Source organism: Cucurbita moschata, unplaced genomic scaffold, assembly GCF_002738365.1.
Source record: "Cucurbita moschata cultivar Rifu unplaced genomic scaffold, Cmos_1.0 Cmo_Scf00018, whole genome shotgun sequence".
NCBI lineage: Eukaryota > Viridiplantae > Streptophyta > Magnoliopsida > Cucurbitales > Cucurbitaceae > Cucurbita > Cucurbita moschata.
This window is the reverse complement of record NW_019268534.1, coordinates 4,099,555-4,125,004: the sequence shown is the minus strand read 5'-3', so window position 1 is coordinate 4,125,004 and position 25,450 is coordinate 4,099,555. Positions and strand designations below refer to the sequence as shown.

General features: G+C 36.9%; 3 protein-coding genes and 2 long non-coding RNA genes across 8 annotated transcripts; 3 read left to right on the top strand and 2 right to left on the bottom strand.

Moving 5' to 3' along the window:
- Positions 1–82: 82 nt before the first annotated feature.
- LOC111456220 lies at positions 83–22,071 on the bottom strand. The gene is made up of 3 exons (XR_002712720.1): positions 21,993–22,071; positions 17,482–17,492; positions 83–93 (listed from the first exon to the last, which is right to left on the bottom strand). It is a non-coding gene; the product is annotated as an uncharacterized LOC111456220 (long non-coding RNA).
- On the top strand, positions 839–7,957 carry LOC111456216 (AT-rich interactive domain-containing protein 4-like). 4 transcript variants are annotated; one of them, XM_023098029.1, is made up of 17 exons: positions 839–1,350; positions 1,700–1,820; positions 1,904–2,375; positions 2,458–2,646; positions 3,017–3,070; positions 3,210–3,298; positions 3,397–3,673; positions 3,763–3,819; positions 3,958–3,989; positions 4,209–4,344; positions 4,429–4,599; positions 4,937–5,578; positions 5,747–5,884; positions 5,976–6,074; positions 6,265–6,365; positions 7,167–7,257; positions 7,387–7,503. In XM_023098029.1, exons 3-17 carry the CDS (start codon positions 2,223–2,225, stop codon positions 7,501–7,503), a joined length of 2,346 nt encoding a protein of 781 aa, XP_022953797.1. In that variant the 5' UTR covers positions 839–1,350; positions 1,700–1,820; positions 1,904–2,222. The 4 variants fall into 4 exon arrangements, with proteins under 4 accessions (XP_022953797.1, XP_022953796.1, XP_022953798.1 ...); XM_023098028.1 differs by having other exon boundaries at positions 1,687–1,820; XM_023098030.1 differs by lacking the exon at positions 839–1,350 and having other exon boundaries at positions 1,375–1,820; positions 2,020–2,375.
- LOC111456215 (subtilisin-like protease SBT1.5) lies at positions 12,668–15,531 on the top strand. Its single transcript, XM_023098026.1, has 2 exons — positions 12,668–12,906; positions 12,945–15,531. Exon 2 carries the CDS (start codon positions 12,948–12,950, stop codon positions 15,309–15,311), a length of 2,364 nt encoding a protein of 787 aa, XP_022953794.1. The 5' UTR covers positions 12,668–12,906; positions 12,945–12,947; the 3' UTR covers positions 15,312–15,531.
- On the bottom strand, positions 15,399–16,552 carry LOC111456221. The gene is made up of 2 exons (XR_002712721.1): positions 16,458–16,552; positions 15,399–16,130 (listed from the first exon to the last, which is right to left on the bottom strand). It is a non-coding gene; the product is annotated as an uncharacterized LOC111456221 (long non-coding RNA).
- LOC111456217 (ethylene-responsive transcription factor RAP2-12-like) lies at positions 22,021–24,778 on the top strand. The gene is made up of 3 exons (XM_023098032.1): positions 22,021–22,456; positions 23,385–24,329; positions 24,479–24,778. Exons 1-2 carry the CDS (start codon positions 22,180–22,182, stop codon positions 24,278–24,280), a joined length of 1,173 nt encoding a protein of 390 aa, XP_022953800.1. The 5' UTR covers positions 22,021–22,179; the 3' UTR covers positions 24,281–24,329; positions 24,479–24,778.
- Positions 24,779–25,450: the final 672 nt, after the last annotated feature.

The window sequence follows — 25,450 nt, the reverse complement described above, 5'->3', positions numbered from 1 at the left end:
TTGAAAACTGTGAGGATAATGATGATACGTAACGGGTTAAATTGGACAATATCTGCTAGTGGTGGAATTGAACAGTGACAAATGGTATCAAAGCTAGGTTTTGGGCGGTGTGCTGGCAAGGGCGCTGACTCCTACAGGAGTGAATTGCGCTGACTTCTATAGGAGTGAATTGTGAGATCCTACATTCGTTGGAGAGAGTAAGGGAAATGATATTAGAGCTAGGTTATGGGTTGTATGTCAGCAAGGACGCTGGCCTCTGAGGGAGTAGATTGTGAGGTCTCACATTGGTTGGAGAGAAGAACGAAACTCTCTAGTAGATTCGTTCTAAAATTATGAGGTTGATGGCAATACGTAACGGACTAAAGCGGACAATATAATTGAATTGTAAAAACTACACTAGATATTACAATTCTGCTACATCAACGAGCTTAAATATGAAAAATAATCTAAACTGATAGACATGAAAACCATTATGATATCAACCCCACCCGATCGCTAGTCTATGTTGTCCACTTTAGCTCGTTATACGTATAGTCATCAGCCTCATGGTTTTAAAATGCGTTCTTTAAGAAGAGGTTTCCACACTTTTATAAGGAATGCTTCGTTCCCCTCTCCAACTGACGTGGGATCTCACAATCCATATCCTTCGCGGGCTAGCGTCCTTGCTGGCACACCGCTTGGTGTCATGGCGTAAGCCCACCATTAGCACATATTCTCTTCTTTGAGCTTTTCCACTGGAGCTTCCCCTCAAAGTTTTAAATTTTCGGTCGCCACTCGAGGAGTGGAAGGCCCTTAGTGATATGGAAGAGGTATATGGAGAAGAGAAGAAGTTGAGATCTCAACACATGCTTAAACCTTCTTGAATGATAATTCATTCCAAATTGCAAGACTTCAATAACTCCCTCTGGATTTCCTCATCTGTTCATCATTTCTACAGAATTTTCTCTCCCTCAAGTGGTTCATATATCAACGACAAGTTCAAAGAACTGTGTTTAAGTGCAAAATTTGTTTAAGCACTTGAAGAATCACTCTTAAATACGTTCAAACTCAAACTAGTTCATCTTAGCCTGCAAATTTTCTGCAAATCGTGAAGAAATTTGGCGAGAAAACAACCTCGAAACAAGAACAACATCAGAAAAGAAGAACACATATTAAAAACGAAGAGATCTAGATCTTTTCGTTTCGTTGGTTTTTTTAGGGTAATGGATATTCATCCATGGATTGAGTATCTTGAAGCAAGAAAACGGTACCGCGTTCATAAATTCCAGCCCTCGTGGGTTCGACCGTACCATTGGTTCGCTCAAAATTCTTTTGGAAAAGTAAAGAAACCAGTTACTTGTTGTAATCAAGGTAAGGTACTTTTGAAATACACTACGGTCTTTTCCTTTATTTAAATTTATTTTTTGTTTATAGGGTTTTGGAATTAGCTCTCTTACTTTATCAATCAGTTCATCAAAGGGCCTTAAATTAATCCCTCAAAATTTCGCGTTTATTTGGTGTGTTTGACCTCAACTTGGAAATGCCGGAATTGGATGTATTTATCATTTTTTTTTTTTTTTTTTACAATAATTCTGAGACTGTGAGCGTTTTGAATTTGTGTTTTCCGTGAAATATAATAGAGAGAGAGAAAGAGAGAGAAATATGCTTTTTAGTTTCTAATTATTTTTGGATTGTAAAATTTTAAAGATATGAATTTAAGGGCGTAAAGGATTCTCCATCTTGGTGGACTCGAATGTTGATCTTTAAAGCTACGGACTACTTAGGGTTTTCGATTTTCCTGATTTTTTCCATTCCTTGGGCGATCTTCCTTCCTTCACTCGGTGAGTTCCTCTAATTTCATCTTCTGCTTTGCTTACTCTCTTCCTTAATTTCATGTTCTCTTCTCAATTTGAACTCTATGAAGGTTGAATTCCGAGGCCTCTTGTCGCATTCGGAAGAAAACTGGTTTTTCTGTAATCTGTTCTTCTTTTCTTTCACAACGACTAAGTTTTCTCTGGTTTTCAATTCAATTCTGAGCAGATTCTGTGTTCATATTTGTGAAGTTCTTAGAGCTAATCCAAAGCTAGCAGTTCTTCATATCTATCGAAGTTCATTTACTTTCAGTTAACTCTTTGGGAGTTTAAATTATGAGTTGATGCTGGAGGCAAGGATTTTAAAGTCTCCTGTGAAAAGCTGGAGAGAGTACATTACTAGAGAGGGTTCATTTCTCTTATATAACTCCAATGGTGTTTCATTCTCAAGTTCCTTCAAGATATACTTGTAGGCTTCTTGCAATCCCCTGTCGGAGTGTTCCTGAAGATAAATTTAAGAAGGATAATCCAGATGATGAGCAGAGATATCCCTTTCCACAATTAAATTCTTCTGGGCGTTTGGAGGTTCGAATTTTGTTGATGAGTGTTAGCTTGTATGTTCCTGCAACTACCTTGTTTTAATTATCTTTGTCACATATATTTGCAGGTCCAGGTTTTGCCCAATCCTAGTAAAGATGAGTTTTGTAGGATTATTGAATCGTATAGACCGAGCATTGTTTACTTACAAGGGGAACAACTTGAGAATGATGAAGTTGGTTCTTTAGTATGGGAAGGTGTTGATTTGTTCACCGTAGAAGCGATTAGTGGGCTCTTTAGTTCTCCGTTGCCCACCACTGTATGTTCTACATCCTTTTTGAATTTTCAGTTTCGTATTTTCTTGTATCATTTTGTAATCAGAGCCCCTGCAAAAGGAAAAAGTAAACAGAAACAAATAAGAACTTCTATATTGTATGATTACAGTGAACTAATGTTGTTTTAATTGGACACCGAGAAAACGTTAGCCAGTCTAGTTATCCTATCAGCTTACATATATTTTGGATGTTGAATTCAGTGTGGCGTTTGAAAATTCCACAAAGCTTTCACTAAGCTAGTTAATAAATTTTATGGTTTGTTGAAACAAGCCTGCTTCTGATAACCATCGCAACCTCTTATGTCCGTTACGTTTCACTCCAATTTTTACTAACGACCTTGGTGTGGATCTTCAGGTATATTTGGAAGTAGCCAATGGAGATGAAGTAGCTGATGCACTTCATTCCAAGGTGAATTTCATTTAGTTCCATATTTACGTTCTGTGTTTACTGCCATTTCTGATGTGCTTGTATGAAGTGTGAGCTATTTTCATAAACCAAGAGAATGGAACAAGATATTTTGGTTAACTGGTTGCTTACTTGTTATCAGGGTATTCCTTATGTCATATACTGGAGAAGCACATTTTCTTGTTATGCAGCATGCCATTTCCGTAATGCATTTCTTTCGGTTCTTCAGAGGTATTCCATTAGTATGACAATGCAGATTAATCGGTGCTATGTATAGATGGAAAGTAAAGGATAATTGAAGGATAACTATTTTTCAATGTGAATTGCAGTTCATCTGCTCATACATGGGACGCATTTCAACTTGCACATGCTTCATTTAGGATGTATTGCTTGGGAAACAGCCTTGTTCTTCCTAACAGTAGTCATAATGACGTTAGTGAAGATCTAGGACCACATCTTCTAGGAGAACGTTTGAGAATAAACATTGAACCCCTTGAGAAAGAGGCAGCTGATGATGAAGAAAGTTCATCGGAAGTTCCTTCTGTTAGCATACTTGATCATGATGTTGAAATGAGATTTCTCATATGTGGTGAACCAAGGTCATTGGTAAGTAGGAATGGACACGAATGTGCAAAATTCGTACCCTTCCAGTATCCTATATGGCATGACTTGTAGTTTTGTTTTTCTCTTTCTAGGATGCTTACGTATTAGGAGCTCTGGAGGATGGTCTTAACGCTCTCTTGGACATTGAAGTAAGTAGGGAAAATGCTTTATTGCTAGAACCTCTGTTTCTAATAGACAATCTAGCTTCTTGATTTGGTTATGTCCTGTTAATAGGGGAAAGTGTTTTCTTCTTACTTTTTTTTCTAATACCTATTTTTGTGCTTTAGATTCGGGGGAGCAAACTTCACGGCAAGTTCAGGTGTGTTGGTTTTTGAAGTCACTTCCTGACTTATTTCGAGGTTTCTGGATTGCATCACCTGCCTAATGCATTTGAGGAGTTCTATTTTATTATTTTTTCTATGTCGCTGGTGTTTTTATGGATTTAGTCACTGCAAAAATTTTCTGACCTCTAAATGGAGTTGTAGACTCCACATTTTATAATGGCTGTCAATTGTATTAATTCGTCTGATGTGCACAGTGCCCCTCCTCCACCTCTCCAGGCAGGAATGCACTCTAATGGTGTTGTGACCATGCGCTGTGACATATCAACATGCAGTTTTGCCCACATCTCACTATTGGTGTCGGGTAGTGCACAAGCTTGTTTTGATGATCAGGTAATGTAGGAGCTCTCTGGTTAGGTTTTCATCTTATTTTGCAGCTGTCAGATCTTATACAACTTCTTACTTGTTTGTATTCAGCTATTTGAAAATTATATAAAGAATGAGATTATAGACAGAAGCGAACCAGTACAGACACTAATAGATGGTGATGGAAGCAAACACTCGCGTGAGCCACGGAAATCTGCTTCAGTTGCTTGTGGGGCAACAGTTTTCGAAGTTAGCATGAAGGTCCCTTCGTGGGCATCTCAGGTTGTCCGATCACTTCTCTTCATCTTATTTTATGAGATTGTATCCATTGGAATCTGATTCTATATTCTGGTTTAGCATTCGTATGTTCTTGAATCAGAATGGCTGTCTTCTATCTAGCCTGAAATGCTGTGCACTGATTTCGGTGAATTTGTTTCTCCTGGCCTGGTTCTTGATTACGGAATCTAAAGAATATTAATGCTTGCTGATATTTATATATTTCCAGTGTTGGGGAATCAGAACTAAAAATCTATGAAGCAGTATCTCGTATTCGTCGAGTGATGATTGATGATTACTAGCTCTTATAATGAGTATGTGCTTGTCCGTGGCTGTTTTGCAGATTTTGAGGCAGTTAGCCCCTGATGTTTCTTATCGAAGTTTAGTTGTACTTGGCATTGCCGGCATTCAGGGTTTGTCTGTAGCTTCTTTTGAGAAGGACGATGCTGAACGCCTCATTTTCTTTGGTTCAAGGAAGCAAAGAGATTTATTTCTAAACAATTTAACCGATAGCACACCTCCAAGCTGGTTGAAACCACCTGCACCTAGAAAGAGATTGAGAAACGTGAAAGACATAAGCCTTGGTTCTCATGATGTTATTCAACATCTGAAGGTTTTGTCTGGTAACAGAATAGACGGCGAGAACATGGAAATAGGATCGAGGAATGGTTTCAGCACTCCCATGTTTCCACTCCCGAGAAGGAGAGGAATGAAAATTGCCGCAATGAGGCCCATTCCTCACGTTAATCGCCATAAAATGATATCTTTTCGTGGAATAGCTGAGACAGGTGGGCACAATGGAGGCCTGTTTAAAGCTAGTGTTTCTTCTAGTAATTCAGGGAAGCATGTTACTGTAGGTTCAGCTTCAGTTTTGCAACAAAAAATGTTTCCAAGTGCATCTCAATATAAACAAATTATTCCCATGAATCCACTACCTTTGAAGAAGCATGGTTGTGGCAGAAGCCCTATACAGGCTTGCTTTGAGGTAGTCGCATCTCTTTGGAACGCTCCTAGAAAATATGTGCTTAAAGAATATAATGTTCAGGAAGTCAACTTTAGAGTCGTTGCTAATCCTCAGGTGTTCGACCTGAATATTTAGATCGATTTCGACTTAATTTTTCTTGAGCTAATCTTTTTTCTTGTTCTCATGTAGGAGGAATTTTTGAAGGATTTGCTGCAGTTTCTTGCTCTTCGAGGTCATAATCGACTTATTCCTCCTGGTGGGCTTGCTGAGTTTCCAGATGCAATACTCAATGGAAAGCGTCTCGACCTTTACAACCTGTACAAGGAGGTAAGCTCCTTTCTCCATTAGAATCATGGATATTGAGTGTACTGTGTTCTGATACTGATTGGACTATTCCCGAACGGATGCTGCTGATCAGGTGGTTTCAAGAGGTGGCTTTCGTGTTGGAAATGGTATTAACTGGAAAGGACAGATCTTCTCAAAGATGCGCAATTACACCATGACCAATAGAATGACTGTATGGCTCTCATGTCTAATAACATAATTCTTATCCTGATTATCATTTGGTTTGTCGTAACTGTTTATTCTTGAATATCTAAAATGATTTATATGCATAACAAGTAATGGGAATGTTGTTCTTGATTTTCATAAGAAGATTTAGAGTAGATTTCTGTGGTGATAGACAATAAGAACTAATTCTCTGGCAGGGTGTTGGAAACACGCTTAAAAGACATTATGAAACTTATCTTCTCGAGTATGAATTGGCGCATGAAGATGTAGATGGTGAATGTTGCCTGTTGTGTCACAGGTTTGTACACTTCCATTCCACTCTCTTCTGAAATATTTCCTTCAATGCACTCTTAGGAGGCAACATTCTTGTTTGATCCCACGTCGATTGGAGAGGGGGAACGAAGCATTCCTTGTAAGTGTGTAGAAACCTCTCCCTAACCTGATATGTTTTAAAACCTTGAGAGGAAGCGCAGAAGGGAAAGCCCAAAGTGGACAATATTTGTTAGCGGTGGGCTTGGGCTTGGGCTGTTACAAATGGTATCAGAGCTGGTTACTGGGCGATGTGCCAGTGAGGATGCTATAGTTAGGTTGTAGCACTGGGCCTCCAAGGGGGTGGATTGTGAGATCCCACGTCAGTTGGAGAGGGGAACGAAGCATTCCTTATAAGGGTGTGGAATCCTCTCCCTAACGGACGTGTTTTAAAACCTTGAGGAGAAGCCTAGAAGGGAAAGCTCAAAGATGGACAATATCTGTTAGCGGTGGGCTTGGGCTGTTACAAATGGTATCAGAGTCGGTTACCGGGTGACGTGTTAGCAAAGACGTTGGGCTCTCAAGGGGGGTAGGTTGTGAGATCTCACATCGGTTGGAGAGCGGAATGAAGCATTCCATATAAGGGTGTGGAAACCTCTTCCTAACGGACGCGTTTTAAAACCTTGAGGGGAAGTGTTTGGAAAGCCCAAAGAGGACAATATATGTTGGCGATCAGCTCTGCATGTTACAATTCTGTACTGGCTCATAAGCCATCTTTCTCTTTCCTTAATGTTAAACTAGATAAACTTCATATGTTCCCTTACACTGAAGTTTTGGATTGCTTTAACAGTAGTGCAGCAGGGGACTGGGTGAACTGTGGCATTTGTGGCGAGTGGGCTCACTTTGGTTGTGACCGAAGGCAGGGTCTCGGCGCATTTAAGGTATCTTCCCCATCCTACGACATCATCCCACTGATACACAAACTGTGTGAAAAGATTAGAACAAGGAAAAATTCCATTGCACATACAAACCTGTATCTCATAATGATGCATTGTGCATGATTTTCGCAGGATTATGCAAAAACTGATGGATTAGAATACATATGTCCACACTGTAGTGTTGCTAATTACAAGAAGAAGAAAGTTGGTAATGGGTTGTCTCCAGGCTTATCCTCAAGACCAATATGAAGATGATTTGATTTTGAGGTCAAATTTATCTCTGCAAACCTATATAAGAGAACCGAACCGTTGCGGCCGTACATATAAAGCTCAACGCCTTAACTACATGTATCACTGTGCTATTAACCTAAATCTTCAAGTATATATATATATATATATATAACGTATCCAGGAAACCAGAGAAAAGTTGAGTAGAAAACTATTGATTTTTTCTGTATTGTAGGGTGGGGTTGAGTAATACTTGGATAATGCCTTAGGAAATAGAAGGGGAATGATTACTACAGTTCTCCATCTTAGTTGAGAGCTAACTTAGATCTTATGTAGAAAGAGGATGAATTGGATGATCCACTTGAAGTTACATGTAAGCTACCGATTTTTCCCCTTTTGACGATCAACGTGTATGCTTACAAGGTGAAGGTTTTATGATACATCAAATGGATTGAATGACAGCACTTCTTATTTAGTTTATACTCTTTTTGACAATATTGCATTGGAAGTTCATATCTAGATTGAATCTAGATTTTGAGGTCTTTTGGAATAAGCAACTCAATAAGGGGCCGATTGGGATGTCGAGTGGGATTATGAGACTGAAGTTATTAAGTTGGTGGAGTCGTTTGGGGTACGAAGTTCTGAAGTTTGAGGGTAGGAAGTATGTGTTTAAGGTGTTCGGTTGCTTAAAGTTATGAAGTCTAAGGTGTTCGGTTGCTTAAAGTAAGTCTAAGGTAGTTTGTAAGTCAAAGATGGTGGATAATGCATGCTGCATACGTCTGGATGTAGATTCAGTAACAGGAAAAAAGTAAAAAGATGACTCGAACACATAGTTGAAGCGGGCATGCAAGGGTGCAAGAGGACCCATCTTTAAAAGTCCTACTTCAAGAGCTATCAGTAAATGCAAACCCAAATCCGACAGTAGGAGTTTTCCCACCGAGACCACTTGGTGCAAACCATGATACTTCGGGAGTACCTAATATGGTCTCGATGATGGGAGTGATGCAATCCTTGACACATACATTTTGAGAAGAAGCACAAAAGGAAAGTCTAAAGAGAATAATACCAATAGCGGTGGACTTGAACCATGAATGTGAATGTCCAACACACGAGACAAGAACGGGGAAGTTGACCCCAGCAAACAAACAACAGGTCCACTGCCTAAATGATAGTGGTGGAAGGCTTGATGGATGCATTAAAGGCATCTCTCCTCTCCTGTTGGACATTTATAAACTTATAAACTAACACTAAGAGGCCCCATCCCCTCCCTTCTCTAACACTTCATTACCAACACTAATTATGACAATGCCACTAACTGCCCTTTCTTTACTCTTTTTCTTTCCTAGGCAATGTGACTTTATCTTAAAATAGCTGGTGATTTTTTTTTTTTTTTTTTTAGGGATTCAAACATTCCGTTGCAAAGATGAGTATATTTTAATTTATGTGGAGCATACTTCTAACCGTCAAAGAGCCGCTAGTAGATATTGTCCACTTTAGCTCGTTATGTATAACCATCAACCTTACAGTTTTAAAATATTGTCTATTAAGGAAAAATCTCCACTGCTAGCCGATATTGTTCGCTTTTGCATGTTACATATCACTGCCAACCCCACAATTTTAAAATATTGTTTGTTAGGGTATCACCGTCAACCTCACAGTTTTAAAATATTGTCTGTTAGGGAGAAACTCTCCACTGCTAAACCTCACAGTTTTAAAATATTGTCTGTTAGGGAGAAACTCTCCACTGCTAACAGATATTGTTCGCTTTTGCCTGTTATATATTATCATAAGCCTAAAACACTATATGTAAGGGAGAAACTCCCATCACTAACAAATATTGTCCGCTTTTACCTATGACGTATTGTCGTCAGCCTCACAGCTTTAAAATGCGTATGTTACGGAAAAGTTTCCACACCCTTGTAAAGAATCCTCTTCAACGGACGTGGGACCTCACTATACTCATGTTGACATTTTTTTCAAACAAACATCTTTTTGTAGATTCATTCTTATGGTTTGATGACGCTTTATGTAGTCCTTTAAAACGATATATTCATAATCTTAATTTATCCTAATAAATTTTGTTGCATCAGTTTTAAAATAATTACCTCATATTTAATTTTGCTAAGCTACCATCTAACTATAAAGCTACTCTTAATAATGTTTGGAATCTTTTAAAATGATATATTAATAACCAATTGATGAGGGTAAATTAAATATATTACTTGAAATGAATGGTAAAATAATGAGGGTAAATTAAATATATTACTTGAAATGAATGGTAAAATAATGAGGGTAAATTAAATATATTACTTGAAATGAATGGTAAAATAATGAGGGTAAATTAAATATATTACCTGAAATGAATGGTAAAATAGGAATGTAAAAATATTGGTGTCTTTTCTTAATCTCTTCCTTTGACTTCATGCTTCTAATCAAATCTCTGCTTGTTACCTAATTTTAAACTTTATTGCTACAAAGTGGATGCTTTCCCTTCTTTTTATCACTCTCCTGAGTGCCCACTGCTGGTTTAAATTATGACCAAAACAGAGTTTTTCTTGGTTCCGTCTTACGTTTGGACTCTTGTAATGTCGTTGCCACTTACTAGGTGTAACAGCTCAAGCCCACAGCTCGTAGATATTGTCTCTTGGCCCTTATAAAGAATGATTCGTTCTCCTCCCTGATCGATGTGGGATCTCACAATCCCACCCCCTTCGAGCCCCAGCGTTCTCGTTGGCACTCGTTTCCTTCTCCAATCGATGTGGGACCCCAATCCATCCCCCCTTCAAAGTCCAACGTCCTTGCTAGCACACCACATCGTGTCCACTCCCTTTAGGACTTAGCCTTCTCGCTGCACATCACCCAGTGTCTAGCTCTAATACCATTTGTGACAGCCTAAGCCCGCCGTTAGCAGATATTTTTCGGACTTCTCCTCAAAATTTTAAAACGCATTTGTTAGGGAGAGATTTTCACACCCTTATAAGAAATGTTTCGTCCCACTCTCGAACCGATATAAGATCTCACAACATTCTAAGCTAGGTTCTAATTAATACACTCCAAAAGGTCGCACTCTCTTCCATCATGTGCGAGTTTCGGGAGAAATGGTTACCTGTCGTACATCACAACTTTAAACTAAAATTAACCAATCCACTTATTGAAGTGTGATTAATGGAGCTTTTAATATTACGTACCCCTTGGTTGTCTTACACAACTAAAGATTTGTGGGGCACCCCTTGTTCTTGTCTCCATTAACATTCACACAATTGAATCTCCTCCATAACTTATCTTCAGTCTTAGCCACCCAATTCATTTCTCTTCTATTTGTCCTGATTTGATAATTCAATCTAACAGTTCAACCTCACCGTTAGTAGATATTGTCCTCTTTCGACTTTTTCTTTTGAGATTCCTCTAAAAAAATGCTTCGTTCTCCAACCGATGTGAGATCTCACAATTCGCTCCCTTTTGAAGCTTAGCGTCCTCGTTAGAACTCGTTCTCTTCTCCAATTTCAATATGGGACTTCCCAATCCATCCCCATTCAGGGCCTAACGTTTTTGCTAGCACAACGCCTCATGTCCACCCCCTTCGGGTTTAGCTTCTTCGTTGACACATAGCCCGGTGTCTGACTCTAATACCATTTCTAACGATTCAAGCCCACTGCTAGCACATATTGTCCTCTTTGAACTCTCCCTTTCGAGTTTGCCTTTGAAGTTTTTAAAAAACGTGTCTGCTAAGAAGAGGTTTCCACACCCTTATAAAAAATTATTCGAATGATTCGTTCTCCTCTCCAACCGATATGGATCTCACAATAACGTATGAATTCACCGAGAATGACATAGTAATAACATAAATTAACATCTAATTATGGAGCAAAAGGACAGCAAAAGGTGTCCGAACGGAATAATATTATTTATAATTATAAATTAAATTCAACAAAAAGTGGAAAAAAGGGTAAATGGAATAATAATATTTAAAATTTGTCTGAAAGAAATGAGAGATTCTTTCATGGGAGTTTCTGTTGAGAATGTGTGGGATAAAATTATTGAATTAAAAATCTAAAATGCAGACACGCATCTTGGTACCCGTGCACTGTTTGTCTTTCTCCGCTTCACTTAAAACGACACCGTACTTTATATAATCTTTTATTTTTTTATTTTAATTTATATCATAAATACTATAAACACCACACTCGTAAAATTATTTGTTTTGTTAACCATTATCTACTCACGTTTAAAAAATTAAAATGTAGTTATTAAAATTTTGGTTTATTTTTTAAATTTTGAGTAATATATTCAAAATAGTAAACAAGCTTAAATGTTAAAGAAATTAATAAAAATTCTCCCAAGTAGTTTGTCTAAAAAAAAATACTATTCCATTTTTAAAATTTTCAATAATAATTTTAAACTTTTAAAAATATCCATACTATTACCCTTAAATATTTAATAGTATTTTAAAGAAAATCATTAAAAAACCCTACTATTATTTTAAAGGGTTTAAAAATACTTTTACTATTATACTATATTTAAAAAATATCCACAAAATTTTAAAAGTAGCATTACATTAACATATATTTGTAAAAATTTTTAATGTTATTTTTAAAAGTTTATGAGCATTTTTTAATAGTGATATAAAAGTAAAATTCAAGAATATTTTTGAGAATTTTAAAAAATATAAAAATAAAACTTTTAAAAATTCAACTCTATTTTAAAAAATAAAACTTTTAAAAGTTTAAAGAATATTTTTGAAATAAATTATTAATTTTTATTTAAAATTAAATATTTTTTAACATTTTTGAGAAGTATAAGTATATATTTTTAGATTTTTTTTTTTTTTTTTTTACTACTTTAACATTTTAAAATTTAAAAATATTTTTGAAGTAAAGTGAGTAAGTTAAAATAACTCATTTTTATTAATTTAGCAAACACAAACACTAAAAACAAAATCACAGAATCACCATCAACCTGTAGCTATCAAACTCACTTCAAAAGGTAGTTTTTAAATTTTTTATTATAATATCTTCAGAATTAACCGAAAGAATATATAATTTAAAAAGTGAAAGAAAAGAGGTGAATTCAAAATTTTAAAATTTTACCTTTTCTGGGGGCACTCAAATTTTCAATTTGGACAAGTACAGGCCACAGGGGTATGGTGTGGTATGGTATGGTGATGGAATATAACGGGAGTCTCAAACTAAATTCCAAGGAATAGAGTGCTAAAGTAACTCCCATTTACCAATTAATTTTAACCCAACCCCAACCCCTCTTCAATCTTTACTGCTTCCCTACGCGTTTTATTTACCACATTTGTACCCCTCACGCACTCCCACTACACCCACTTCCTTTTTAAACTTTTCTTCTTTCACTGCCACTGTCAAAGCATCGGCAGCCCATTGCCACACCACCACCACCACCGCCTCCTCCTCTCTCTCTCTCTCTCTCTCTCTCTCTCTCTCTCTCTCTCTCTCTCACTCATGGCTGCTCTTCTTCGAGTGCTCTTTCTCTTCTCTCTCCTCCTCCCACTTTCTTCTTCTTCAATCGATAATTCCAAGAAGACCTTCATTGTGCAGGTTAACAGAGATGCCAGCAAGCCTTCCATTTTCCCAACACACAGGCACTGGTACGAGTCCTCTCTGGCCTCCATCTCTCCCAACAAGCCAACACCGTCACAACCAGATGCTTCTGGTAGCGATGGACCCATCATTCATACATATGAAACCCTCTTCCATGGCTTCTCTGCAAAGCTCTCACCTTTTGAAGTTCAGAACCTTCAAACCCTTCCCCATATCGCCGCCGTCATCCCTGAACAGGTTCGCCATCCTCATACAACTCGTTCCCCTGAGTTTCTTGGCCTTACGACCTCTGATAGTGCAGGGTTGCTTAAAGAGTCCGACTTTGGATCTGACCTTGTAATCGGAGTTATCGATACTGGTATTTGGCCGGAGAGGCAGAGCTTCAATGACCGCGATCTGGGTCCAATTCCTTCCAAATGGAAAGGCCGGTGCTTGGAGTCTAAACACTTCCCAGCCACCTCTTGCAACCGTAAGCTTATTGGGGCTCGATTCTTCTGTAGTGGGTACGAGGCCACCAATGGAAAGATGAACGAGACCACCGAGAATCGCTCGCCGCGTGATTCCGATGGTCATGGTACTCACACGGCGTCCATTGCTGCAGGTCGTTACGTGTTTCCAGCTTCAACTTTAGGCTACGCTCGTGGTAAAGCGGCCGGAATGGCTCCTAAGGCCCGTCTTGCTGCCTATAAAGTCTGTTGGAACGCCGGCTGCTACGACTCTGACATTCTTGCAGCTTTTGATGCTGCCGTTTCCGACGGTGTGGATGTGGTATCACTCAGCGTCGGCGGTGTGGTTGTGCCGTACTATCTCGATGCCATCGCTATTGGGGCTTTTAGAGCGGTGGCAGCCGGTGTTTTTGTCTCGGCATCAGCCGGTAACGGTGGCCCAGGTGGGCTCACTGTGACTAATGTAGCACCATGGGTTACAACAGTAGGAGCTGGAACCATGGATAGAGATTTTCCTGCTGATGTTAAGCTGGGAAACGGGAGGGATATACTAGGTACTAGTGTCTACGGCGGACCGGCTTTGGTTCCTGGTCGTATGCATCCTCTAATTTATGCAGGAACCGAAGGCGGTGATGGGTATTCTTCGTCTCTATGCTTAGAAGGCTCATTGAACCCAAATCTAGTGAAAGGGAAGATTGTAGTATGTGATAGGGGCATAAATTCAAGAGCTGCTAAAGGTGAGGTTGTGAAAAAGGCTGGAGGATTAGGAATGATTTTAGCAAATGGGGTCTTTGACGGTGAGGGTTTGGTAGCTGACTGCCATGTTCTACCCGCCACTGCCGTCGGTGCAGCCGGCGGCGACGAGATCCGCAAATATATTGCAGAAGCAGCGAAGTCTAAGTCACCGCCAACAGCTACAATTTTGTTCAAGGGAACTCGGCTTGGAGTCAGGCCAGCACCAGTTGTTGCTTCATTTTCAGCTCGAGGTCCTAATCCAGAGTCCCCTGAAATCGTGAAGCCTGATGTGATTGCGCCAGGATTGAACATTCTTGCCGCTTGGCCTGATAAAATTGGGCCCTCTGGAATTCCCACAGACAAGCGTACCACAGAGTTCAACATACTTTCCGGCACTTCCATGGCCTGTCCTCATGTCTCTGGCTTGGCTGCTCTGCTTAAAGCGGCACACCCAGGATGGAGTCCAGCCGCTATAAAATCAGCCCTAATGACCACAGCTTATACCTTGGACAACAGGGGTGAGACAATGTTAGACGAATCTTCAGGCAATACTTCTACGGTCTTAGACTTTGGAGCTGGTCATGTTCACCCACAAAAGGCAATGGACCCTGGCTTAATCTATGACCTGAACACATATGATTATGTAGATTTCTTGTGTAACGCCAACTACACCACTAAGAACATCCAAGTTATTACGGGGAAGATTGCAGATTGCAGCGGGGCAAAAAGGGCTGGCCATACTGGGAATTTGAACTACCCTTTATTGTCTGTGGTGTTTCAACAATATGGTAAACAAAAGATGTCTACGCATTTCATTAGAACTGTGACCAACGTTGGGGACGCTAATTCTATCTACAAGGTAATAATCAAGCCACCAAGAGGAATTTCAGTGACTGTGGAGCCAGAAAAGCTGGCGTTCAGAAGGGTTGGGCAAAAATTGAGCTTCTTGGTTAGGGTCCAAGCAATGGCTTTAAGACTTTCCTCTGGGAGCTCTAGCATGAAGAGTGGTTCCATAGTTTGGACTGATGGAAAGCACGTAGTTACTAGTCCTTTGGTTGTCACCATGCAGCAACCCCTGCAGTAGAATCCCATAATTTTGTTCTTCCCAAGTACCTAGTTTTCTTCTCTGTATGTAAAATGGAAATGCTTTTCCTCTTCTTTTCTTCTAATATTTTTGCTCTTTTTTTAAGTTTTCAATATCAGAAAACTGGTGGGGTTTGGTTTGTAACACACGACGGGTTAAGGATGATGAATGTCTTTGGTTGTAAGACTATGGAGATGAATGCAAAAGTCTTTCTCCGGAATCATGTTGTGGGTTGAATTTCGCTTTCCATCAAAAAACTATATAGAGCAATTATGCCTTGGCAATCCAATTTTTTAGTCAAAAGAACATAGGCACACGTATGCTGAAAGCATTAACAGCTTCAAACTACAATGGGGACAGTCATTTAGACAGAAACACAAGTGGGGCTCGTTGTAAAGGTAAATGGCCTATCCCACTTAACTCCATTGTTTATTGACTCTTTGTAAGCTTGTAGTTGCAACTCCTTGCCTTTCGGCTTTCCCTTTCCACGTCCAGCAAACACAAGAATGTTCCTATTCTATGTATTGACACGCTAGTAATATAGAATTTGGGATATCATTTCTTTTCACATGGATCCAGAGTTTGTTTTTTTATTATAATGAACACAATATGAGATTGACTATGGTGAAGTGTAGTGCACTCAAATTTTCATCAGTCAATCCGTGTTTCAAGCAAGTAACAAGAGATAAACAAGAGTTCACGAACTGTTTGATTAAATTCCCATCAGTAAGTTCAAATTGCGAGAGATGAGAAATACCTGGCGATGGTCCTCCATCGTCAATCATCAGTGTAAAAGACTGAATCTCAGCAGTTTATGATCTGGAAGAACGAGTAAAATCATAAGCTACCGCCGTATACGGAATTGAATACCATCGAAGAAAATGGAAATTGAAGAACCAATAATTACGAGGATAGAATTACACTTGCCTTTCCAGCTATTTGTTGGAATCGAAACAATGATCAATAATCGTTTCGCTTTTACGAAGTGAATTTTCACTGTGAATATAAATTATGAAAGCAAATTAACAAGGAAACAACCACCAATCCATAGCTTTTGCTTTATACTCGTGACCATTAGAAACGCGTTTTCATGATGATTTGTGTTCTCGATTCTTCATATTCTGAGAAACAAGAAGGAAACGTTACCTCATCTGTACTCTGCAATCTGAAAACTCCAAACTGTTCTTCCAGTTTCAGCCATTTTCTACTGAGTGAGATTTTCCCTCCATTTCTTCTCCCTCAGGAACGTCATCGGCAACATTGTTTTACGCAAGAGCAACCAATTTCACGGCTCAGCCTAAATTTGGGCCGACGTTGACCCGGCCCAATAAAAAAACTACGAAAAATGGGCTTTGCATCACATGTGGCCCAATCAATAAATTCAATTCTACTTCGGCCCGGCCCAATAGATATATTGTCTTTTTTTCTTCTGGACTATTAACCTCCAAAGTTGTTCACATGGGCTCGCCTCTCTATAAGATTTATTATTATTATTATTATTAAATTTATATCTTTTAAAGTTCAATTGTTAATTTAGTAAAAAATAATAATAATAAATAGATCTCTGTATTTTTAAACCCGACATTTTAGTCCTTGAAATTTGGGATAATTACGACTTTATCCTCAAGACTTTCACAACGATGCCGTCATCCTTATAAGGGTATCTTACCTTTATCTGAAAAATAAGTAGCACGTGACTTAGGTATTTAAAGAAATACACAGTAAGTAGCCACACTAGTGGGGTCGAAGAATGCAATCACATGTAATCACCATGGCTACGTTGGTTGTGAATCAATGCAGAAGCATCTCTCTCCGTAAGATATGGTTGAGGGATGAACCACGTGAAGCTGGTGAGCATGCGACACTCGATTATGTGTCGTTTAACCAAATGGGCCACTAATGGATCAAGTGGGTTGATCATTTTCGGTGAAGTAAAAACAACAATGACGGACACATGAGCTGTGACGTGTATTTTTCGACAAAGGAGGTTTGGAGAAGAGGTCTTCAATCATACATGACGTGACGTGATGTTATTGGATGGTGACACTGTCACTGTCGCTCTATCATCAAAGATTATGGTTTTCAAAAGCCAATCCGAAGGAGATGGACAAAGGGCGTGTATTAACTCCTGTGGTCCCCACCTCCACGTCGGATGATTCATCTTGCCGACCTGATTACACGCTGCTTTCATCGTGGCCGTACATTCAGTCAACATCACAGAGATGTAATTTTTCCCTAATTTTTAGCGTGGAGAGAAAATAATTGAAAGAGATATGACCGATGTCTTGTAAACGTTTTCCCTTCATATATTATAACTACCGTGATTTTTTTTTTTTTTTAACAAATTATAAAAATTATTTTTAAAATAAATTGCTAATAAATATTTTTACAGCAACGGGAATTACTCAGTGCTCAAACACCTGTCACATCAAACATGAGTATGGTAATGTCTTATTTTAATGACTCTCGACAATGGTACGATATTGTTCACTTTAAACATAAGCTCTCATGACTTTGTTTTGGTCTTTCTAAAATGCCTCAGACCAACGGAGAGACTATTATTTGATTATAAACTCACGAGGGCTTTTGGGTGAGAGCTTATACTCAAAGTGGACAATATCATACCATTTCAGATAGTCGTGTTCATCTAACAGATGCAACATTGCGTATGAGAAATATTGGCCTATAGTAGATGAAAGTCGAACCAAAAGACTTAGTCTAGAGACGAGGCAAGTCAGCTAGAGTCGCAAATGATTGAATATACATGGTTGAGCAAGCTAAAATTCTGTACGAGTTACGTATGGTTGGCAAAGGAAAACCTCACCTAAAATCCGACAAAACTACAAATGCTTAAGCAGATAATAAAATGGAATGTCGTATGTTGGATGATGGAAGTCCCACATCGACTAATTTAGGGTGTGATCATGGGTTTATAAGTGAGGAATACTAACTCCATTGGAATGAGGCTTTTTGGGGAAGCCCAAAGCAAAGTCACGAGAGCTTATGCTCAAAGTGGACAATATCATACCATTATGGAGAGTTGTGTTCCTATAACATCGTAAATTACAAATTATTTTTATTATTTTGTATGGTTTTATTTATTTCAAAGTAATTAAAAAAGAAAAACAAATATAATTTAAAAGTTAAAACCAACTTGACCCATAAAATAAAAATATCCGAAAGTCAAATCATATGAGCAACAAAGGATAATTACAAGTTCATCCACATCTGATATATAAATAAATCCAAGTGGTATTAAATTATAATAATCGAATAAATCGAATAAAGATTTTCGGAGTAAATAATGAACATATATCGTTTCGAGGCCCTGAATCATGTGTTTAATGCTCCAACTCATTATCTTATTAATTAAATATTTTATTTTATAACCATTTCATTTTTATTTTATTTTATTAATTAAATTTTGTTTTTTTTAATGTGTAATCATATTTTCATTTTAAATACATTAAATTTTTAAAATTTTAAATTCAATTAAAAAAAAAACTCTTAAATACAGACAATGAAGTAAATAATCTCGAACAAAGATAAACACGAATCGGTGGGTCCCACGTAGAAGGGGGCAAAATCGTCAAATTCTAAAAAATTGCTGATAATTTCGAATGAGAGGCCATTTTGATACACCCACTTGTGCCACTTGGCTTTCTTTTAACACCCACACACCCTGACGTGGCGTTAACTAAGCAAGTTGCCGCGCTACAGACAAAACAAAAAAAAAATATTATAATAAAACAAAAAACCTGCGTATTTCTTTGGGCCTGAAGCGATGTTGATCCAATCCACCATGTGACGATGTTGGGCCCACGTAGGCCCAGGTGGGCCCATTCGTATATTTATATTCGAAAAACTCCCATTTTGTCGTGTGTTACAAGCTTAATATCTAACTAATATCAAAATAATTAAAGAGAAATAATAATAATTATTAATTAATTAATTGGATTAGTTGGGGGAAGTGGGCCCTACCTCCACGCATATATTTTTTTGTCGTGGCATGTGGAGTGGGTTAGAATATTGTAATAATAAAAAAATATGATTGGAATATTGTGAAAATAAGGGTATATCTTCAAGTGCATGAACGTCCTCCCAAATTTACTTTGCCGACGTGGCCTAACAAAAATATTAAATATTAAAAAATTAATTAATTAATAAATAAATAACACTATGCCAAAAAGTTAGGACGGCGCGTCGTCAAATTTGGCGGCTAGTGAAGCCATATGAATTTTCCAGCCGGCAACATGGTACTTTTTTTAATATAATATTTTAATTTTTTGGACGGGGTTAAAAATAAATAAAATTATAATAATTAATTATTTATATAAAAATAATTTAAATGCTGGAAATAAATATGGGCGTTGGTTTTTTCTGCCTTTATCGAGTTTCTTGGGATTTTAATTATAAAGAGTTAAAAAAAAAATAGAATATTTGTAAATTACAAGTCAATAACGCGTCCTTTCTCTTTCTTCTGTGGTTTGGCATTCACCCAATCACCCACGCTAATTCAACGTAATTATTTAATTATTTAAATTTTAAGTTAAATTAATAAAATGGCTCTTTATACTTTTTAAATAATCTACTACTTTTTTTAAAAAAAATATAGGTGTTACAAAATTAATTTTAAACTTTAAATTTTTTATTAATACTTTTTAATTTAAAAATACTTGAAAAAGATTTAAAAGTATCATTAATAACTTTTAACATTATAAAAATAAATTAGTTTTTACTGATATATGGACAAAAACGGCTTATTGACACTACATAAATTATATCCAAAATTTTTAATATTACTTTTGAAAGTTGATGAAATTGTTTGGTATAAAAGTATTTTTTAATTTTTTAAAAAATTTAAACGTGTTTTTTTAGTTTTTAAGTTTTTTTTAAAGGCATTAATGAAGAATAATTTTGAAATTTATTTATAAATACATTTTTTTTTTATTTTAAAGACATTTAAGACTTTTTTTTTAATGCCAAGTAATATGCAACTTTTAATTTTATTAAAATATAATAAATTTTATAAATTAAATTAAATAATACCTAGGAAAATAAAATCTAATGTTCTATTTAATTTAATATCTTTATGTAAAAATAAATTTTTATTTTTTTAATTTTTGTTTAGTAAGATATTTTCCGAAAGAATAATTTTTTTCCTTGGATATTTTATTTGACTCATTAAAATGTGCATTCCATTTTTTTGACTGATGGTGAAAAATCAACTGTTTGACCAAGATTTTTCTTATTATTAATAATAATAATGTTTTTATATGGGCGCGTTAATTTGAAGAACAATATCACGTTACAAAATAAAACAATATTTGAATATTAAAAAAGATGCATGCACGTAGACATTTTCACAACACTAACGTATCAAATAATATACGATCTTCGATTCACATCAAACAAATCTACCATAAATTTGGGTTGGTTCGATTTTACCTAGTCAAGATTTAAGCGACCCGAACCTAAATAAGTTCATAATCTAACTCAAACAGTACAAATTGAGTTATGTTGGTCGAATTTTTACGATTATAAAATTTTTTAAACACTCTTAACGTGTTTCTTTGACCATAATCCGAAGGCATTTTTAAATAGTTATTGTTTTGGTGCAGTCAATTCTGGTAAACTACTTTTTTTTTTTTTTTTTTTTTCTTTATCATGAACCTAAAACATGACTATAAGGGCATAAAATTAGGCAGACAAGCCCTACGCCTTTGAATGCCACAACCCATGAAGAATGTCACATGGAAAATGCTTCAAAGATAGAGAAAGAGGGAGGGATGTGCTAGAGAATATACCCATAACTCCGTGTCTACCGAACTTTCATATGATAATTGACGTTTTTATCTACTAAAACTATACTCGAATTGATTATTCTTGTATACTGTTCGGGGAAATGGGTTAGAAAATATAATTTATAATTTACTGTCTTGAATTATTAATTTCAAAATTGGATCAATTTGAGCATATCTCACTCGGTTAAGGCAGACTGACATGTTGATGAATTAAAAAACAGAGGTGTACACAAATTCAGTTGAAAAAATATTTTGGGCCGATCCGAAATTTTTAGTTTAATTGGATTGGTGACCCGAACCACTCGAATAAAGATTTCAAGGTTAGATTAAATTAGGTTGTCAGATTATTGTTATTTTTAATTATTTTAAAAAATCATACTTATCTATAATTCTCAAATTTACTTCTATAGTGTTTGTAATTTATTTGAATGGGAAAAGAAAAATTAAAAATGTATTATATAACATTTTAAGTAACAGTAAGAATATTAATCTTTTTAAAATTTTAAAGATATTATTTAAATTTTTAAAAATTTATAAGTATTTTTTAATACAAAATTTAGAAATATTTTTATTAATTTATTATACGTAAATTCACGAACGAATGGATATTAAATTTATAATACACAAAATTGTATTTTTCCTTAGAATAAGGTACAATAATTTAACGCTGTCTCGTTCTATTATTTCTGAAAAGAGAAAAGAAAAATAAAAAAAATAAAATAGTTAAAATAAATCATATTTTTGTCGTGGCGTCGACGGTGGAAGGAAACAAACTGTGGAGTTGACGGCATAAAGAAAGGGGGTAAAATGGGTATTTTACATGAGTGGGCCCCACTTGCAATTTGCCTACTTCTTCTCACTTTCTTTCCGGAAGAACTCACCCACCTAACCTTTTTTATTAAAACCCTAAAGAAAGAATCCCTTCCGCTTAAAATTAAGTCACTTCTCAACAACTAAAATTTTCATTTCAATTCCAAAGTTCTTTCAGTTTCTCTTTCAAGAATCGATAGTCTCCCAACTTCTCTGTCAAAAATCCTTTCAGTTAACTGTCTTCTTCTTGAAGAATGTGTGGAGGTGCTTTAATCTCCGGTTTTATTCCGACGACTCACTCCCGGCGAGTCACAGGCGAACATCTTTGGCCTAACCTGAAGAAACCTGGCTTCGGTAATCAATTGTCCAAGCCGGTTAAGTCTGATATCATTGACATTGATGATGATTTCGAGACGGATTTCCAGCATTTCAAGGACGATTCCGATTTGGAATTTGATGTGGAAGAGCTCGTTGATGTCAAATCATTTGCCTTCTCTGCTGGTGGAAGCCCTGCCGTTCCTTCTGCTCGTGGTAACTTTCTTTTCCTAAGCTAAGCTTCCTTTGATTGCTGTTCTGATGTTGATTTTACGCCTTACTGCTTCTTGTTCGGTAGTCTATCTAATTTCTGTTCGGTGACTTTTAATGCATGGCCTCCGCTTGTTCTCTTTCTGTTTTCGACATTCAGTTGGTTTGTGGTAGATCCGTTACTGCCTTCTTGATTTTCATAGATGTTTAGGGAGCATGTTCTTTCATGTGGAAATTCACTTTCTGATCATTAGGTTTCGAGCTGCAGAAACAAATTCTTTTGAGGAATAAACTGAGAACCTTTTTACTGATTTAAAAAGGAAAAAAAAAAAAAAAGAAAAGAAAAAAAGGACGGGAGTGATAGATCTAGCCAATAGCCATGGATTTACATTTTTTATTTGATTATAAATCAAGCTTCTATGCCTCAAATTTTTAGATTTTTCTTAGTAGTACCATAAATATTGATGAGATTACCACATGATCGAATTTGTTACATGATGTTTACTGCTTTACATTTTTTTTTTTTTTTAATATTAATGAAAGTTCTTTTGAGTTCTCAATTTTTGGATCGGCTTACGTAATTACCAGATAAGTTGTGGCTTAGTGGTATTCATCTTATTGGTTGAACATTCATAAAATGCTTTGAACCTAATTTTTGTTATTATTTTCTTTCTGTTCTTTTTTTGTTTGTTTGTTTTGGTGGTCCTTCCAATTATTCATCTTATCGTAGCCAATGGATATTTGAAAAAAAGTGGATGATCAGTTAACTTTTCCTAACATGTTCCTCGTTCCTGTCGTTTGTAGTTTCTGGATCCCTTAAATCCTTTTATTTCTGGACAGGGATGGATTCGATTTTGTTGCTATGTTTTTCCCCCTCCCGATCTGTCTATTCTTTCTTCTTCATTGATTTTAAAAAGATGTATACACTTTGCAGCTTCAAAATCTGTAGACTTCTCTGGACAAGCTGAAAAATCTGCAAAAAGAAAGCGAAAGAATCAGTACAGGGGAATCCGACAGCGACCATGGGGTAAATGGGCAGCAGAAATTCGTGATCCACGGAAAGGAGTCCGTGTGTGGCTTGGCACTTTTAATACTGCTGAAGAAGCTGCTCGAGCATACGATGCTGAAGCACGACGAATTCGTGGAAAGAAAGCTAAGGTCAATTTTCCCAATGAAGCTCCACGAACTAGCGGAAAGCGTTTATCCAAGACAAACCTTCAGGAACCAGTAGTTAAAACTAGTTTGGCAAAGACCCAATCAGATCAAATCCAGAACAATGGTTTCGTGAGCAACTCTGATGAAGATTACTATAGCACTGTGGGTTTCCTGGACGAAAAACCGCTTACAAATCAACTCGTCAACATGAATTCATTCCCTGCTAACACAGATGTTGCAATAAAAACCAGTCCACCTTCTTCTGATGTTGCTCCCATGTACTTTAATTCAGATCAAGGGAGCAATTCGTTTGAGTACTCTGACTTTGGATGGGGAGAGCAGGGTGCTAAGACTCCTGAAATCTCGTCCTTTCTTTCAGCTGCCATGGAGAATGAAGATTCTTACTTTGTGGAGGATGCATCTCCAAGCAAGAAAGTTAAGTATAGCCCAGAGACTATGGAGGTTTCTCAAGGCTCTGGAAAGACTTTATCTGAGGAGTTATCTTCTTTCGAGTCTGAGATGAAATACTTCCAGATGCCATATCTTGATGGCAGCTGGGATGCATCAATGGATGCCTTCCTTGCAGGCGAGACAGGAAACCAGGATGGCGGTGTAAACTCAGTCGACCTTTGGTCCTTCGATGATTTTTCGGGAATGGTCGGCAGTGCCTTCTAAGCAAATCTTGTCCAGATTGCTAGGTTATGTAAATAAAAGCTACATATTAGTGAGTTTTTGACATCTTTATCAGTTCCTCCCTAAAAATTTCCAGCTTTTTCGAAAAAAAAAAAATGTATACTCCTTCCTTCAGGATGATGATCTCCTTTGTTTGTTTTGCTTGTAAAAGCTTGAATTTCTTACATAAACTTATTGCAGGAACATTTGTCCTCTGTTATGGCAATGGACGTGAGAGAGATCTGCCTGCATAAGCAACGGCTTAACAACAAACATGGCTATTGGTTTGTATGTTGTGAGGACATGTAGTACTACTTGCTTGGTAGGCTACATTTCATGTGTCGAGACCATAATATGGGAATCTCAAAACTAATATATGCTTGTACTGATGATGATAGACTACATGTTGTTGGCTTGCTATGGATGTTGAAAACTTGATGAATCTCAATTCTGCCTTTTGTGTTTGTGTGAATGAGAATGGATGGTTGTGCTATTCTTTTCTTTTCAGATTTCTTCCATACTACTTTATAGTTCATAAACCGAAACCGAGAGGTTCGATTATTGTTTTGTACTTGGCAAATATGCAATGAAAATGTTTGTTCGTGTGCGAATGAAGATCTTTACAGTTTTGAGCTAGAATGGTTGTGCTATTCTTTTCTTCAGATGTCTTCCATACTTCATCGTTCATAAACCGAAACCGAGAGGTTCGGTTATTGTCTTGTACTAAGTAAATATGCAATGAAAATGCTTGTTTGGGTGTGAACGAAACTTCTCCGATCGCATCCCTATATCTTATCCTGTTTATGTGAAGTTTTGAGCTAGAATTTTTGTAGATCATGTTCATTGCTTCATCTGTTTCCATGTGTTTCTTCTGAAATTGCAGGTTTGAAAGACGATGGGATTGTGAAGATGTTTAGAGTTTGTAATGGAGGAGGAGAAAAGCGTGGGATCAGTTTGGCTCTGGTTAGGTCAAAGTCATGGATGGGCCATTTGTTGAGCATGGCATCCTCGTTTTGTGGTTTGGCCCTATTCTCCCACTCACATGTTATTGCAAGTTCCTATTTTATGTTGTTTCTTGCATGTGATTTCATTCGACCTTTTTTCTCAAAAGACTTCAACTTTTCAAAATTAAGGAATAAAATACTGTTTCAAATAGTTAATTTTTTTTTTTAA